Source organism: Rosa chinensis, chromosome 7 (assembly GCF_002994745.2).
Source record: "Rosa chinensis cultivar Old Blush chromosome 7, RchiOBHm-V2, whole genome shotgun sequence".
Classification (NCBI taxonomy): Eukaryota; Viridiplantae; Streptophyta; class Magnoliopsida; order Rosales; family Rosaceae; genus Rosa; species Rosa chinensis.
In genome coordinates this window covers 51358879-51378271 of record NC_037094.1, presented here as the reverse complement: position 1 = coordinate 51378271, position 19393 = coordinate 51358879, and the positions used below count along the sequence as shown (strand labels likewise).

General features: G+C 40.1%; 1 protein-coding gene across 2 annotated transcripts; it reads left to right on the top strand.

Moving 5' to 3' along the window:
* Positions 1-25: 25 nt before the first annotated feature.
* On the top strand, positions 26-1766 carry LOC121050346 (protein RKD3). Of its 2 annotated transcripts, none has more exons than XM_040510012.1 (5): positions 26-549; positions 639-720; positions 904-1207; positions 1307-1456; positions 1570-1766. In XM_040510012.1, the coding sequence occupies exons 1-5, from the start codon at positions 123-125 to the stop codon at positions 1696-1698; spliced, it is 1092 nt and encodes a 363-aa protein (XP_040365946.1). In that variant the 5' UTR covers positions 26-122; the 3' UTR covers positions 1699-1766. The 2 variants fall into 2 exon arrangements, with proteins under 2 accessions (XP_040365946.1, XP_040365945.1); XM_040510011.1 differs by having other exon boundaries at positions 639-765.
* Positions 1767-19393: the final 17627 nt, after the last annotated feature.

Here is a 19393-nt window from a genome sequence, read left to right as displayed (position 1 = left end):
ACAAACAATTCACTGAAAACCCTTATTCAGTTTCAGACAGATTCTCAGGCACCAAAGTTGAATTTGCCAACTTTGGTGCTTGGGAACACCATCAATCACTCTGCTTAAATATAACGGAGAGCATGACAGATTCTCCATGGGCTGTTGTGCCTTACCATGACCCTTATGATCATGAAGTCCCCGACGTTGTGAATTTCATTAATGATACTCCTGATCCAACCCTTGACACATTGTTCGACGGTGGAGTAGTTCCTTCTTTCTCTCATCAATATCCAATTCCTCAGTTTGATAATGGAATCCAAGATTTTCCCATGTCCCCAATGTGGGATATGGGCAACAATTATAATGGCGGAGGGAATAATACTATTTCAGCACTAGCGGATCATCCTTCACAGTGTTCCGGACGCGGAGGAGGAGAATCGGGTTTTGATCAGAATTCGGGGTTGGGGTTTGGGAGTAATGTGATGCCACCTCCAGTTTGGGCTCCACCACCAATCCCCTTCAGTTGCTGCGGTTGCCAAGTTCTAAGGGAAATTGTTCACTTCAATCGTAAGTCTTTGTTTCTTGACTAATTATTTGGCTTAAATGTTGACATGCTAGTTACTTGTATTGATTTTACTTCGATTTTGGTTTGGTAGGCAATTATATTATGACACTTGAAATCCATGGAAGACTCGGTGCCATCTGTCATGCAATTCAAGAAACCCGCGCCAATTACTTGTACGATTCCAGTGCTTCTATTGAGCCTCACTATCAGAACTTTGAGTATGTTCGAGGATCAGTGCATTTTATATCAATTGCATGCACTTTAATAATTAGGGTTTATTTTTGAAAGGATAATTAGGGTTTATAAGTCTTCATGGCTTACTCACTTACAAGTTTGTTATATCAATTAATCAACAGCTTTTGCAATAAAAACATCGAGGAAGTGAAGCAGTTTCTGACGCAATACTGCTTAGAGCGAAAGGTAGAAGGCTACATTATGCAGCAAGATCCTCTGCAAGCATTTTATCAGACTCTCTGTGTTGGTATGGATGGTGAGTGGGATGATATTCTTAGTTATCCCGACGAATTCATTCCTGAGGACTTGGACACTACCGACGACTTCATTTCTCCTAATTCAGAAATGGCGGAAGAAATCGATGAGGTGACCGTGAATATGAAAGGGAAGGGTCCTAGGCTTCCCAGGTTTTCCCTTGCAGAACAGGTAGCTTGCATGTTATTTTTTTGTCATTAATTGTGTAGAGCTCCGCATTATGATGTGAAATTGTTTTATGTAACATGATATGTACTTGGGATGGTGCAGAGGGAGAGAGCAGCAAAAATGAAATTAAATGATCTTCGTGCTTACTTCCATCTCACCATTGAAGAGGCTTCTGAGCAATTGGGTTTTTGCCCAACTGTTGTCAAGAGGATCTGCCGCAAATTTGGAGTAAGCAGGTGGCCTGCTAGAAAGGTTTGTCTTCCTAATTCCCTATGTTAATGTTCAGTTAGTAACTCCCTTATCATCATTATAAAAAAGTATAGGCTCGGATTCTTGATTTTTGTGTCTTTGGATCACATTTGCAGATCAAAAGCATTGAGAGGCGAATATCAAGCTTGAGGCCGCTTTTGAATTCATATAGTGATAGCACCAGGGTCCATGTTGCAGCTGAAATTAAAAGGCTTGAAAGAGAAGTAGCCCGACTTGTATCATAATGTGAATCCGCTTATTCCAGTTCTATACTGAAGAAAGTATATATGATGCTATCATATTTTATTTTTTGGCTATTCAATACTTTTTTTTTTCCGGCTATTCAATACAAGATCAGATGCATCCCAAACTTGTCGTCAAGTCTTACGTGATGCATGCATCCATTCCTTAAACACCAACCCTAACACGCCCAAGAACAAGCATGACTTGGATTTGATTCTGGTTGATCCAAAAGTAGCCCCCAAGAAGCATACGGTTGACGATAAGACTCCCTGAATGCTAAATGGTGCCGAGCCGCGTTTATGGTCCGCGACAAGGGTCGGATATACGATTGACGACAAGTGTCAATTGGTGTTAGATAAATCACATCAGATAGACTAACTACATTTTTCTATTGGTCACAAGAAGCTAATGCTAGTCAATAATACATACAAATGCTTGAAATCGTACATGAATTTATTGCTTTTATACCAGCGAATTAACTTAGAGAAGAGTAGTGTTGCATTCAGTAAAAATGTGCATCCGGAATTGAAAGCTTCACTAACAGCTATCTTGGGGGTTACATGTGTTGAAGAACATGGTCGATATTTGGGTTTACCTCTTCATGTGAGGAGATCAAAGACAGCTATATTTGCATACCTTAAGGAGAGATTGACTAAGAAACTTATTAGTTGGCGCACCAAGATTCTTAGTGCTGCTAGTAAGGAGATTTTAATTAAAGCAGTTGCTACTGTTATCCCTTTGTATGTTATGAACTGCTACATGTTACCTAAGTCTCTATGTGATGATATGCATTAACTTTGTGCTCAATTATTTTGGGGTGGTTCTGAGGAGCACCCCAAAATACATTGGCATGCTTAATTATAATCTTTCGATGCTGGCTAAACAAGGTTGGAGGTTACTTCATAAACCTACTTCTCTTATTGCCAGATTGTATAAGCCTCGTTACTATCCAGACTGCTCTTTTTTAGAGGCTAATATGGGAGAGGCTCCCTCTTTTGCATGGAGAAGCATTATGGATGCACGCTCGGTCCTTAGGGCCGGTTTACTTTGGCAGGTTTGGTCGGGTAGGGATATAAATATTTGGAATGATGATTAGATTCCTAATGTTCCTAGCCATAATCTTCATCAGCCTAGCCATTGCAATATTCATTCGGTCTCTGATCTTATTCATTTGGAAAGCAAAACTTGGAAGAGAGAACTTCTTCAAGATTTATTTTCTGAGGAGGTTCAAGCAGCTATATTATGCATTCCTTTGAGTTTTCGTCATACTTGAGATCGTTTAACATGGAAGCTTGATCGAAAGGGTTTCTTTTCGATAAAGTCTGCATAATGGGTTGCTAGAGATTTTGTGATAGGGAGCTCTTTTTCCTCTACCTCTCTTGGGGATCCATTTAGCATGCTATGGAAAACCTTGTGGAAAGCCAAGGTTCCAGGTAAGGTTTCAATTTGCCTTTGGAGAGCTTGTCATAATATACTTTCCACAAGAGATAGTTTGAGCAAAAGGGGATATTCTGGTGAAATGCGTTGCTTACTTTGTCCTCATCGGTATGAAACTGTGAGTCATGTTTTTTGTGGTTGTTCTGTGGCAAGGGAAATCCTCACATCCCCTCCATTTTCTATGCAACTGCCTATTTCTCCTTCTTTTATGTTTGAGGAATGGATGCTTGAACATGCGATTTCTTTGTCTGATGAAAACTTTGCTAAGTTGTTGATGATATTATGGGGTTTGTGGAAAAATAGAAATGAGAAGCTTTGGAATGATTTTGCTATTGCTGCTCCTGCTATTGTCGCCAGTACTATGGCCTGGTTTGAAGAGTATAGCCGCATAAATTAACAAGGCTACTGGAAGTCAGGCTTCTCCTCAAATCAAAGGAAATCAACCTTGGCGCTCACCTATAGCAGGGATGCTAAAATTGAATACGGATGGAGCATTTCTACAGTCAGCAACTCATGGAGGGGTGGGAGGTGTCTTGCGGAATGAAAATGGTGAATTCATTGCTGAATTTGCTTATCATAAAGAGTATGTCACTTCTGCAATGCATGTGGAACTTCTTGCAATTAAACATATGGGCTAGAATTGTTGCAAGCCATGATAGTAACGAATGTTATTGTTCAAAGTGATTGTCTCTTGGCTATAAAGGCTATTTGTGAGGAGGATGAGAATTTCACAACTCTAGGCAATTAACTTAGTGGACGATATCAAGGCTCTTCTTCATCAGTTGCCTTCGATTGGGATACAACATTCTTATCGAACCTCCAATAGAGTAGCCCACAGGTTTGCAAGTTATGGTTTTGATGCTAATACCCATACTGAATGGTTCTCAAATGCTCCAGAGTTTGTTCTGGATGCCCTCATTTACGATTGTCATCGTATGCTTCAATAATAAAAGTTCTTTTATTTTTTTTCCTCAATATATATATATATATATATATATATACACACACATACATACATACATACTATTATTAAGAGAAGAGGTTTTGTTAGCCAAAGCAGAAAAAATGTACCATAATGACCCTGGATTATTAAAAAACTTTAACACTCATAAAACAGATAAGGGTAAAATAGTCAATTTATAAAATAAATAGAAAATAGAAAAAAGAAAAAAAATGTAAAAGTGGGAAGCAGTTAAGTACGTGAAAAAAAAAACCACAAACTTGCACAAAAAACTACCAACTCCTGGAAAAAAAAAAAAAAAAAAAAAAAAAAAAAAAAAAAACTACCCACTCGCTGTTTTTTAAAAAATATTAATTTTCACACATTGGGTCCGTCTAGTGTGTGTGTATATATATATATATATATATATATTAGGGAAAATGATCATTTACTCAATTTTGGGGTTAATTAACCCCACTTACCCAAACATTCTAAGAGATCATTTCCCTAATACCCAATTAAATATTTTTTTATTCCTTTTTATTTATTTTTGGGACAATTTTGCCCTTTTCTTCTTTGTCACTTTAGAGAGATAAGTCATTGGAGACCTTGCCGGATTCGGGATTCCGGTGACTGGCTTTAGAGAGATAAGTCATTGGAGACCTTGGGGATTTGGGATTCCGGCGACCGGTCACCGGAATCCCGAATCCGGCTACCGAACTGGTGACCGGATTCTGGCGTCTGAATTTATTGCCCCTAATAATACCCAGTAATCATATTATTGCCCCCCAATAATCATATTATTGCCTCCCAATACTCTTTTTATTGCCTCCCAATAATTATATTAGTGCCCTCCAATAATCATATTAGTGCCTCCCAATAATCATATTAGTGCCCTCCAATAATCATATTATTGGCCTCAAGTGAATTGCATAAACTCTCAAAACCAAAATGAATACACTACAAACACAATTGATCAATTTATATGTTCAATTGTACGAGTTATTTTTTTATTTTTTTTCCTTCCTCATTCTCGGAGCTCACAGTATACCAAAAAAAAGAAAAAAGGCTCTGGGCACCCACTGGAGTGTGAGGCTGGCTGGTTTTTTTTCCAGTGCTTCCCCAGTGATGATTTAGAGGTCATGACCAGATTGGGCGGCGGAAGATGCAACCGGTTTGTTTGGAGAACTAGCCGGTGATTGGCTTATCTCAGGCCGGGAGACTGGGGTCGGGTCATGTTTGTCTTTCTCGGTTGGAATGAGTGGTTGGGGCGTGGTTGTGTAAGGGGAGCGGAGTCGAATCGAGCTGGGATCGGAGTCGGATCCCTGTTGGGGCTGAGTTGTGGGAATGGGCGTTGGATCGGTGGTTTGGTGACGGCGGCGCTCGGAGGTTCAATTTGGATCTGAATACAGTGTTCCGATCTTGGGGCTGGCTTTGGGTGGGACCCACGACGATTGAGATCGTCTCTGATTGCAGTGGAGATATGATGGAGGAGAGGGCCCGAAGCCAGTGGTAGGGCGCCAGAGCTGCCATGGCAGAGAGAGAGAGAGAACCGTGCAGATCGGAATTGGAGGATGAGAGAGAGAGATATGAGTGTAATTTAAAAATTAAAATGAGGGCAATACTGTCAATAGGTGTTAGATTGGGTAAATGGGGTTAAAAAACTCTTAGTGAAGTAAGTGGGCAGTTTTTAAGCTGAAATTGGATAAGTGGTCACAGCCCCTATATCTTATATATATATATGCCCTCACATAATATAGATATTAATAAATAAATTATTTATATATGAGGATAAGGTAGTCAATTGACTATATCATATTTCAAAAGATTGTAATACCTCCCATGAAAAATGGAGAAACTTCCTCAAAATCAGGAGAGAAACTACTGTAACTTTTTTAAATTTAAAAAAATAAAAACAAAAGTCAATTGACATGTGCAGAGCACATGTTAAGGGGCTAGTATATAGAAAGAGATATATCATTCATCCAAGGCCAAAACGAGACATATTATAATTTCATGTGCTTGTACCCTAAATTAGTTGTTAGGATTGGAAGACCAAATACAATCCACTAGTACAATCAACGTTCATTTATTCAGCAAGCCTACCACTATTATATTTAGTATTTAACGCATAATCAAAATTAAATGAGGTTCTTTTCGCCAATGCACTCAATTTGTGGTGCTTTAGGACCTTTTCAAGTTTATGTAAAACATAGCATAGCATAGCGGGTAAGCAAAAAGATAAAATATAGGGCAAAATACTATTTAGTCCTTGAAGTATGCCTTCGTCCTCGTTTCAGTCCCTGCTTTTCTAATTTAATCTGAAAAGTCCCTGAGATCACAATTTCGTGTCTAATAAGTCCTCGCCTTCTAAATGCTTCGTTAACTGGCTGACGTGGCAGATCAGTAGACGCCAACTCAGCGCCACGTAAGCATGGTGGATGTTAAAATGTCGAAAATAACCCTAGCCTCCCCTTTTAATTTTTTAATTCTTTTTTTTTTTTGTTCTTTGCTGTAATCTCTTCTTCCTCTTGTTCCTTTACCCAAACACGGGCCTCATCATCCTAGCTCTTCTTCTTCCTCTCATTCAATCCAACCTCAAAGCTAAAGAAGACAAACAAAGCCACTCCGTGAGACCAAAACCAAAACCAAGGAGAACCCAGTCTTTGCCTCATGTTTTGGCTTTCATTCTCGAGCAAGTGCGCCACCTCCACGCCACTCACTCGCCGGAGTTCCTCAGCCTCCAATTCACCAACACTGTTGGGCTTCTCAAAGAATCGAGCTCTGGTTCAGATCTCGTGATCAGAGTTTGGCCACAGAGGAAGAGCTTCAATGACCACGACTCCGGTTCGGTTCCATCCCAATGGAAGATGAACCAGACTACAGAATCCAACGGTGATGGTGGGTACGAGGCCGACGGTGATGGCGACGACGCTGCATGCGCTTGCGATTTTGCTGAAGCAGGTTGAGGATTGGGATAGGTAACCCAATCTCAGTTTTTCATATTGATTGTTTTCTGGTAATTTTGGGTTTCAAAGAAAGAATTGGGGTTAATTTGAGGTGGAATTTGGTTTTTGATGAACTTGGAAATACCCAAATGTTGGATATGTTGCTGTGATTGATTATGCAGGTGTAGTTCTTGGAATTTGTTGATATATAATCACAATGAAATTGTTGGTTGAATTCGGTGGTGGTTGTGGTAGTTTTGGTGGTGGTGAAGGTAGGGATATGGGGGATTAGAAATGAGGAGTTGAGAGGCAGTGACTTGGAGAAGTGGGTCTAGGAATGGTTGTGGTGGAGGGTAAGGCCGTAAGGGTGGTCAGATTGGGGGTAGTGACAAATGGAGTAGGAGGTGGTGCAGCAGCAAGTGGTGGTGGTGAGAAGGTGGTTTTGGAGATGGTGACTGTGAAACTGCTCTCGGAGACTTTGTTCCTGTTCAAGTTTTGGTGATACAACAACAGAGGGAATTCAAGTTTGAGTTATTTGAGTAAGAGAGGAGGGAAAGAGGTTGGTTGATTTAGTTTCAGACAAGGGGGCAAGGGGTTGAGGAAAGCGGCGAGGGGTTGAGCTTGGAGAGAGAGCTTGGTGGTGGTTATGGTGGTTTGGGTATGAAGAAGAAGAAGAAGGGTTATTTTGGACAATTTACAGGTTGCATGGCCTGCAAATGCTGAGGTGGTCTGGCTTGGAGTGCTACATCAGCAACATAACAGTCTAACTTGACAGAATTTAGACGGCGAGGACTTATTAGACACGAAATTGTGACCTCAGGGACTTTTCAGATTAAATTAGAAAAGCATTGACTAAAACGAGGACAAATGCATACTTCAGGGACTAAACAGTATTTTGCCCTAAAATATAAAAAGAAAACTAGCTAACCAGTTGCTCATTGTCCTTAGAACTAGGGGAGAAACTTTTGTAGGATTAGTCTCGTTTAGCTTCTACTTTGTGTTTGATGGTGCACTACCAACCTTTCTTGAACGAATGAATCAGACATATCAGATTAGCATAGCACTAAGATCTCGTAAACCACCATTGACGATGGAATATAATTCCACTTTTTGAAGAGGATATTCAGGACTAGTTGAAACTAGACGGGAAAATTCTCACCCAATCTAAGGAGAGCAATTAGAGTGACATTGCCACCAATTTCCTCTTAGCAGGAAACCACCGACACCATCATCGTCAAAATCCACAAGCAGAGACGAAGATCCCATGCAAAAATCAACGACGCCGTTGACCATAAAGGAGAAGAATAACCTAACAAGTAAGTCTTAAGTAGTGCACGAACCAAGTAGGGAACAAGATGAGGGAGAAGACCTATGACTAGGGTTACTATCATCTCTGGGATGAAAAAGAAACGACGGTTAAGAAAAACCCTAACAAACACTTTCTTATAATTTCTTGGTAACTTACGTACATTCTCACCCTCATTCTTCTTCACATAAATTTATTGTTAATCAATAAAATAAGGGTAAAATTCACTTTTGGTACTAATTTAGTCCGTCATTAGTCCATTACCTTCTTTTTTTTATAGATAAAACACATCATGTTGTCATATAGTAATCACCTCCAAAAAATGAAATGTTTCGATGCCAAAGATCCAAGATCCAATTCATCAGCGCCTATGCCTAAACAAATGTGACCAAATTATAAGTCACAGCAGAAGCAACCTAATCTATTAAATTAGTTTAGGGTTGTGGAGGACAACTGTAGGAATCAGAGGAAGAGGCTGCTGAACGGCACCACCAAGAGGAGCATAGATCGGAATAAATGGATCAACATGAAAAGCAACACGAATCTGAAACCCCTCAAGTATCATATTCATGACATGCATCCTCTTCATCTTGAGTGGCAGCATTTATAATAACTTGATTATTCTTCACTCGACGAGGGAGTCCATCGATGACCATCATTTCTCTCATGTTAGAAACTGTGACCACATGGGTGGTCACTAGTTGCTGCTCAAAGAAGACTCCTCTACCTGGTCGCTTCCAATGCCTCATTTAGAGTGTTGATTCGCCTTTTAAATATCTTCGGATCAACTGCTCACGTTTTCTTTGCAAGAATCATTTTTTAGTGAGACAAATTAATCCTACTCTACAAAAATTGAGGATGTCATGCACAAAACAAATCTCAAGTAGTCTATTCTGTATATTGGTTCTGTCAATTTTTTCGCTAATTTGTCTAATAAAGTATTGTTGATGATTTTTCGTAGGGGACTGGAGTTTTTTCTTTATTTGTATGCTCGGTTTATATTAGTATCATGTTTGTAAAGACTTTTAACGTAAGAACGAGAACTCAATACGAGAAAAGTAATTATTAACCAGAACAATAAAACATTGGCCGCTTCCAATGCCTCATAGAGAGTGTTGATTTCGCCTTGGTTTTCTAGATATCTTCGGATCAAGTGTTTACCCATTTTTATGTAAGAGTCATTTTTTAGTGAGACAAACGTACCCTACTCTACAAAAATTGGGAATGTCGTGCACAAAACAAATCTCAAGTAGTTTATTTTCTATGTTGGTTCTGTCAATTTTTTTGCTAATTTCTCTAGCAAAGTACTGTTGATTATTTTTTTCATAAGGGACTGGAGGTTTTTAAAAAATAAAAAATAAATAAAAAAATTTGTATGCTCGCTTTATATTAGTATCAATGTTTGCAAAGAGTTTTAACGTATGAACGAGAATTCAATTGTAACACCCCGAATGTTGTTTCATCTCAAAAAAAAAAAAATTGTAACACCCCGATTTGCACCTCATCAAGTTGAGTACGTTATAGTGCTACGGATTCCTAGAACTCAAGCTAAGATTTTTAACTCAAATCCTAAGAATCTGCTAGGCAAAACAAGGAAATTAAAATACTTTAATAAGTGCATTACAAAAATTTGAGCGCGGAAGCATTTGTTTAAGGGAGGTGAAAACTATAAAGCTAACGGAAAATTCTTTAAAAACAAATACAAGTCCTTTGAAAACAATTATCGAATATTAGTCCGGTTCAAGATCACCATCCGAAAAATTTACAAGAGGGGTACTTTATGAACAATTACAAACTTGATAAACGAATTGTGAGGGAGTAAAGGAAACAAGAAAACCTGTCATGTGGATCTAACTCCGTCGATGACATAATTTGAAATATAATGTAACTAAGCCACACCCAGCGTCATCCAGCTATCCCGTCTTCATACACAGTACCTGCATCCACAAATGGTTGTAGGGGTGAGTTTTCGTCCTCGCTGCTCAATAAGACTCTACCCCAGCTAGGTGTAAAAACAATTAAACAATGGTGTCGGCAAAGTAAGTGAGAAAACAATGCATAAAGATAAAGATGTTCGAAACCACAAACCATAGTTCGTTTATAAAAGTACAGTAGAGCCCAGAAGAATGAAACAGACCTGATGACCGATCGCTATGCCTACTACAACCTTACCACGATTAATATCGTTTACACAGGTAAGGTGTAGCGAGAGTGTCCCCTTACGTTGTATCACCTCAAAGGATGTTAGACACTCTTCAGTCCATACAGCCCCTCCGGAGGTTTAGGGGATCGAAACCCAAGGAAGTCACTATGATCCTCTCACTCTCAGGTCATCAAACAATAGCTCATAGAAAATGAAATAAAAACCAAATTTTTTTTCATGCATCATTAATTTTCCATAAAATCCATACATAAAAATTTCTAACTGAAGCGAGTCTAGAATCCCTTACCTGCAATATCGCAACTTTGACTCCATTCGCTTTTCTAGGCCAACACCACCACCTTTCCCATTTTGGGTAACTGGAGCCCCTAAGTCCAACAACAATAGTATTCTAGTGTTAAAACAAAATTCCATTCAATAACACACTACAAATACTACCAAGTCCATTTAGGCCCCGTTTGGAAACAGAATTTTGATTTGGATTTGAATTTCAAATCCTATGTATTTAAAATCTGCATAATTAAAATATGTGTATTCTAAATTTTGCTGTTTGGATTAAAAAAGATAGATAGAGATTTAAAATTGAAGATTTAGATTTTGTAATATTAGAACCGCATCCATCTCAACCAAATCAACCATCAAAGGCTTCAGAGCAATCTGAAACTTGACTTGGAGGGGATGAAGTCGGCGGCGGAGAGCTCAACCACCATTGCCGGCGTCAATGAGTCGTCGGCGATGCAAAAGAAGATACAGAGGCTGAGCCGAAACGCAGAAAGGCAGAGAAAGAGAGAGAGTAGATCGGGATGGAGTCGGCGGCGATGTTGAATAAGCTACGGAGGCTTGGGGAGAGAGAGAGTAGATCAAAGGATGTGAGAGAAACCTTGGAGAGAGAAAGAGGAGAAAAGAAGAAAGAGAGTGCACGATATGTTCTTTCAAGGAATCCAAGACCTGATGATTTGAAATAACTAGGGTCTCCTAGTTATTTGAAATCATCAAAATTTGCTATCTGAAATCTTCTGGGGTGATTTTGAAGAAATCCAAATACTCACTTAAGAAGACAACCAAACAAGTAGATTTGGATTTGGGGGTTTCAAATCCAAATCCACACTCCCAAATCCCTATATCCAAACGGGCCCTTTAATTATTTTCCTTCAACATGAATTCCTCGCGTTATCGGGTGTCAATGTGTCATCCTTTTTATTTCTTAGGACACCCAAAACTATTTACTCTTTTACACCACTCTTCAGTTTAAGCCAAACTCACACTCAATAACCCGAGTTTTACTTGGTGACAATTTCATATGAAACCAAGTTCTACGTCATCCATTAACACATAATGTATGTATACTTAGAACTTATGTCCAGTATCATAATTAACGACAAACAGAGTGTACTGGAAACTAGCATATACCAGATTAACTAACAATCCATACACTTCCATCTCTTGGTTTCATAGTCTCACTAGCAAATGGTATAGCATCCAAATTTACAGTCATCGTTCTTTTCCTTTTCATTCCACGTTGTTAAGACCAATTAGTCAATACATGATGCAGTTACCCAAAGGATCTATATATCAACATTTGATTCCTAGTCTTTACACATCGAGCAATTTATGCTTTCCACAACTTGTGTTTTGATTTTCAGTCACCAATCACGTATCAATTATCAAGCAGACAACTCACAATCAAACCTTATAATTCTCCACCAGCCCAAATTGCAAGTCAACAAGTCCAAAAGCACACTGTACTTCCAATAACTTGATTACAGCCACCAAGACTGTAACAAATTATGCAATTAATATACTCCCAAACAAATCAACTTCATACTCCAACAATTTCACAGCAATTCTTATCTATTTTCAGATCATTACCTTTGGTGAAAATCATAGTAACCACTCTCATTCTAGAGTTCCACACCCAAGTTTGGTCCAGCTCCACAAAGTCCCTTCTTGTGGCCTTCCACTCATGAACTCGACTCCAAACAAGCTAAAACAGATGGGGTTCACTCCTTTGACGAAGAACACATTAGCTGGGAAAAACCCTTCCTTTGCTCACTCCTCTACAATTTGACCCGGCACATAACAAGCCAATACGTAACATTTCGATTAACAAACTTCCGTTCCAATAATTTCAGGCAGAAGACTTGAAGATAAACACAAAACTGATTTCAATTCTCCATGGAGAAATAGCTCACCTTGTTATTTACTGGAATTCCCAGCAGCGAACGCCAGCGAGCTCTCCAACCAAACCATTCCATGAATTGAATATAACCGAGCTCCAATTCCAGTTCTAGGACGAGAATTGTTATCAGGAATGAACCCAAAAACACAAGAAAGCCGCGTGAACGGTGAACTCCGACGAAGTCCGATGACACCGAAAAACACAAATCATCAATCCGTCAATACCCAACCAAAATCGAAAACTAATTATACGGACATGTAGAGCTCGAAGAGTAGGTCACACTTCATACCTCATGCACGACCAGTGGCGGAGGCAGGGATGTAGATAAACGGGGGCAAAAAAATTTCTTTCCTTTCTGCCTCTTTTCTACCCGGCAGAGCAACTTCAGGTCGGTTTTGAACATGCAAAGTACCAGGACCGGCCTAAACCCGAACCGAGACAATACGGTCCTTGGCAGTAGCAGCAAAGGCTGCAAATAGTACCATTATGCAATCTGCACTAGCAACAAGGCTACATCTGCAACAAGTAATGAAACAAATCAATTTTCTCCACTTGGTCGGCGCTGTTAGAAGCATGGCTGATGTGGAGGAGATCAAGACGCGTTAGGGGAAGAAGGCATTGTGCACTGAGGAGCACAAGGAGAGGAATTGAGGGATGAGGAAGAAGATGAAGAAGAAAGAGAAAAAAAAAATGAAGAAGAATGAGATAAAGAGGTGACCGAGAGTTGAGAAAGATTGATAAAAAAAAATATTAAAAAAAAACAGAGAGAATAAAAATGACAACGGGGAGAAGGTCGATCTCTAGTTTTTGGAGGAGGATTAAAGTTGGGGTTGACTGGCTGAGGAAGAAGAAGAAGAACTGAAGAAGAAGAGAAAGAAGAAGAGAGAAGGAGAGGAATCGTGTTGGGTAAGAGGAATAATGGAATATTTATATTGCCACTAGTACCCCTTTTTTTTTTTGAAAGGTTAGTACCCATATTATTAATATAGTATTTGTTCAAGTGATTTGTGTGTCTGACTCAAACCCTAGGTTACTTGACCTAATGGTAATAGGGTTAAATTAGAAAGATCTAGATATTCCTATTTAATGTATGATTACCTTTCCTTGTATGATTCGGATTCTATGCATTGTAATCCTCTATATAAAGAGACCCCTATTATCAATGAGAATACACATAAATTTTCTCTTAATTCTCGTTTCTCTAAAACACATTATCAGCACGAAGCCCTAACCCTGAAATCCTAAAATCGTAACCTTCAAAACCCTAGCAACTACCGCCTGCGACAACGAGACCTCGCGACCCCGTGACACAGCGGCCCCGCAAAACCGCGACCCCGAGACGCCGCGACCTAGAGACTCTACAACCCCGGGATGCCGCGACCCCGCGACTCCATGACCATGCTGCAATCCTACAAGTCTGCTTGCTTGCACTAGGACTGAAGCTCGTCTCCAATCCTACGACAAGGACCAAATATGTTCTGCAATCTTAAGAGGTATGTTTTACTAAAAGTTCTCGTTTTTTGAATTTTTCCTCTTTTTCTCGAAGACTTGCAAACTCCCATCTTCTAGCCCCCTTTCTTCATTATAGGGGAGGCCTAATTAAGCCGAACTGTGGGGGTTCGTGCTCACTCCAAGCTTGGAGCTTGTTGAGATCTTCAAACTTAGAGTTTGTAGAGAATTTATGATCGACCACTTACGTCATTGTTTTGATCTAATCCAAAACCTATTGGAATTGAATTTCTTGGAAGCAATTACGCTCAGAAATTCCTAATTTCTTGGAAGCGACTACGCTCAGAAATTTTATATGTTTTTGTGATAGCTTTTTCTGCTCCGAAACTAACCTTTTTTCTTGTTCTCTTTCAGGATAAGTAACCTGAACAAATTGGACTTTGCTCCATTGGGAACAACTAGCTTTGGATATCACAGGTGGGTTTGTGATGTCCGCCAGCATCTCAAGGCCGATGGAATCTTGGATACGATTCTCGAGCCTAGCCAAGACGTGCTAACTGTTGAGCAAGCTCAAGCTTTGAAAGCAAATAGAGCAGCCTTAGAGGCAAATAAGGCGAAAGCCATCATCCTAATGACTCGTCATATGGATGATTCGCTCCAGTACAAGTGTATGAATGAAGAAGACCCCAGAAGGCTGTGGGTCTCACTTGAAGAAAGATTTGACAACGTCCGTGACTCCCTGCTTCCTGACCTAGAAGTGAGATGGCATAGCCTTCGCTTCTATGATTTCAAGTCAGTTCTTGACTACAACTCGGAAGCACTTCCCATTAAATCCTTAATGGAATTTTGTGGTAAAGAGATCACAGATGCAATGTTGATTGAGAAGATTCTCTCTACCTTCCCCGTCTCTGCATTGATGGTTACTAAGAACTATCGAATCGATGTTACTGCAGGACGGATCACAAGGTTTCATGAGCTTATTGGAGCTATGAATGTTGCTGAAAAGCATGACAACATCCTTGTGAAGAACTATAATTCGAGATCCATAGAAACAGAGTATATTCCAGAATCCAATTATAGTCGCGCTCCTAAGAGAGGGCGCCAAGTGCGAAACCCTAATCTTAGGGATACTTCTGGATGTTTTGGTCCATATAATCGCTCTACATGGGAAGGTAACCGCCAAAATAGGGGAACACGGAACCGAAGAGGTCAACGTGGAAAGAGAGAGGGAGGCAACGCCTCTGGCCATGTTGGTGGCGCCACCCAATACTAAGAGCCATCTAAATGATGCTTTCAAAGCGCCTCAATCAATAGAGTTTGAGCAAAGAGATGTATGTTCTCAATGTGGAGTATCTGATCATTAGCCACACATTTGTAGACCTCATGAAGAAATTGTCACCACCTACAAAGCATATTGTGAAACAAGAAAAGCTCACTATGTGGAACAAGAAGGTCAAGAAGATGATCTAGAGTGAAGGGTTAAAGACTACAAATCTGGTTGGGATCAATAGATCGCCAATTCTGTTTAAGTCTTTATTTTTCCAAGAGATGTAATAGGCAATTACCATATATTTTTGTAGTAGATGCCAAAGGTTGAGTATTTCTTCAAAGTAGGCTCAACCAAAGTAAGCGTTATGTCTAGGAAGGTTTTGAGATTAGTGGTACTTAAGCAAGCCTTGCTCCACCGACATCTCTCTACTCACCTGGTCACATTTATTTTGGAATTACCGAAAGAAGTTAGACGACTATCATTGTTTTGCATTAGCTAGCATTTTGGATTAGATTTTCTTTGGTCAAAGAGACAATGATGTAACTTCGTTGGTTTATAAATAAAATTTCGAGTTCTTTTCCTTATGATTCCATTTTAATTCTGAGCATATGACTTTATGACTACGATGGCTGAGCCATCACTATTAATTCAAGGACATAGAATAGCCCAAGTTCCCCATGCCAAATGGCACTTTGATTACTGTCACAGAAACTCTCTACTCTCCTAGGAAAAAATTCACCTATTAATAGCGAACGGATTCCATGCGAAAACGCATGTAGAGAACGGAAATGTGTTCCTTTACAATACCTCTAATTAGGGGCGGGCAGAAATCGAACCGGGCCGGAAAATAGGTTGCGGTTACCGAACCAGAAGAAGCAGTGAAGAAAAATGCCGTCAACCGAACCGGACCGGACTGAACCGAACCGGACAGGAATCGGGCCTTTCCTCTGCACCGACGGGAATAAACCGAACCGGCCGAATTTTAATATAACATATTATTTTTTATTAATTTTAATAGGTGTCAAATTTTGATTGGTTCTTAAGAGGTTTCCTGTGAGCTTGACCTCACCTGATCACCATAAATCCTAACCTAATTCGACCCACTCTCTCATTCACTCATTCCCACACTCACCTCGCCGTTTTCGACTTTTCTCTCGACTCTCAGTCTCTCAGTACGCTCTCTTTCTCCCTACATCTAAATCATACACAAAGCAGCAAAATACTCCTCATCTCTCACCCTTTTTCCTCATCTCTCCCTACATCTATTCTCACTCTGTTGTTGTTTTGATTGGGGTTTGGAGGGCTCTCGAATTATTTTGCTGCAGATGGATTCGGTAGTGAAATTTGGCTTTTTGCTTCAATTTTTTTTGGTTTTATGTTTTGATCTATGAAATTAGGACGATAAGAGTTTGATCTGGGATAATGTTTGGCTGCTTCCTGTTGTTGTTTTATTTATATATGAAATTAGGGTTTCAATTTTAGGAGAGATGATGTTGTGTTTGGTATAGTGTTTTGAGTTTTGTGAGAGATGATGTTTGCTGGGTTTTGTGAGTTTGGTTTCGAGCTTGGTCTGAAATTAGGGTTTCAAATTTTGTGAGAGATGATGTTTGCTGTTGTTGTTGTTCACTTGTTCATATTGTTTGATCTGTTGTTGTTGTTTGCTGGAAATTTATGTTGCTGTTTAATCATGTTTCTGTTCTTTTCTCAGTTTATGGAAGGAACGTCACAGACCTCGGATCCTACATCAAATCCAAGTGAGTCATCTCATACCAATGAAGCTGTGCGTCTTCTCATGCCTCCCCCTCATTCTGGAACACCAACTAGTACTCCTACTAGTGACGCTGCAACAAGTCAAGCTGAAGAAATTGTGAAGAGGAAAAACCAGTCAGTAGCTTGGGATCACTTTGTGAAGATGAAGTTCTTGTAATGAAGTATTGAATTAGGTTTTAGGGTTTTTAGACTTCACACCATCTTGTATTGAAAGCTCAGCCTAGTATTTAACTATTTATGGTTGTTTCCAGGTAATTTGGGCCAAATTCTTTTGCTTGAAACTGTTCAGGTTATTGTACAAATAGATTTATGATCTGGAAAAATTGGGCCATAAATAAATTTTTAAAAAAGCCCAACTCAGACCGAACCCGAACTGAATTTTCAGCCCACCGAATATTTCGGCCCGCTCCATTTAGAAACAGTTTTAGGCCCAATTTTTTGCCCAACCGACTAAAACGCGTCGAACTCAGGTCGGGCCCAAAACCGAGCCGGGCCGACCCGAGCCCAGCCCTACCTCTAATGATTGCTAACAAAGGCACATCTTAGAGAAGTTTATGTGTCTCTCTAGTAGACTCTATGTCACTGTTCGAGCTATTAAATCCAATGAAGTTAAGAAGATCTTTTGGATTTAGACACATATTGGCTTTGTCATGACAGGATAGGTCATCCTAGTCATGATATGATGATCCGTCTACTAAAGACTTCACATGGACATCCTTTCTTTCGAGCAAAACGAAGCATGAATCAAAGGTTGATTCCTGGACTAAGTATGACCGCCGCCGCTGCCTAGGGCACCCTTCGCCGTCCACCACCAGCCTAGGGCTGGCATAGTCCCTATCCATAACGCCATGGATGGCATCCATCATGGTGATGGAGCCCCAGGTGATGCTACAATCACCAACTTGCTTCAAATAGCGTTTCAGACGCTCAGGCCCAACGACAATCTTCATTGGTTGCTTCTAAGACCTATCGCTCGATTTACTAAGGAAATGAATATACTCATTCTGTTCTTACATAGAATCCATGGGGATTCTATGGACTAATTCAACCAACTTGCGGACGTTTAAATATCTTATTATGTTAGTTGACATGTAAACACGCTGGTCACGTGCTGTGCTATTGTCCACTTGTAATGCTACTTATGTTACACTCCTAGCACATATTATACAACAACGGGCTCACTCCCCAGATCATCCTATTCCATCAATTGGACTTGACGATGCTAGAGAGTTTACATCAAATATTTTTGATGGTTATTGCATTGGGACTGATGTTGGACATCATATTCCCATTAACACACCCAAATGGTCTCGCGAAAATGACTACGATGGTTGTCTGGACATTGGTAATGTGCACCAATCTCCTTATATCCGCTTGGGGTGATGCAATATCGCATGTAGATATGCTAGTTCGTCTACGACCCACTGCCACTTAATCTACCTCTGCGTTACAACTAGTGACTGGGTACAAGTATTATACTTACGCACATTTGAGTGAGCCATTTATGTGCCAATTGCGCCGCTACAATGCTCTATGTTGGGTCCTTACAGATGAATGAGCAACTACGTTGGATTTGAGATCCCAACAATCGTCTGCCACTTAATGCCCTTGCTAGGCGATCTCCTTACCACTAGATTTGCGGATGTCACTTTGATGAGACAGTTTTCCTGTTGTTAGGGGGAGATAAGAACACGAATGTTCAGCAGAAACGACATGAATTGTCTTGGCATGTCCCCACTATGTCTCATCTCGATCCCTGTTAAAGTGACGAGATCACACATCTGCTGCAAATATGTCTGTAAGGAAGGACGTCCCTACGAGAGGACGTAGCGCCACCCTACACGGAGGTAGGCATGGCGCCAATGCCAAAGAGAGTGGCACTCTGGCATTATAGGTCATGGCCCCAGCTATGATGCGTGGGAGGCCCGTGGGTTCGAAGGATACTTTGGCACATTTTAATCCTTTGATTATCAAGACTCAAAATCCATCTCATGAGAATCTTCCAGATTATGGTCAACGTTAGGGGACACCTCAACGTCAGAACCAATTCTTGAGAATATAGATCTCTATGAAAATTACACTAGTGTACATGAGACGTGGGATAGAAACTCCATCATAATTGATGATGTAGTCGCGCATTTCGTTGCACATGAGTTTGTTGAGTCTGATGATATCGAATCACGCTTCGTTGATGAATGAATGCCAACGTAGAGAAATTTGGCCAAAATGGAAAGATG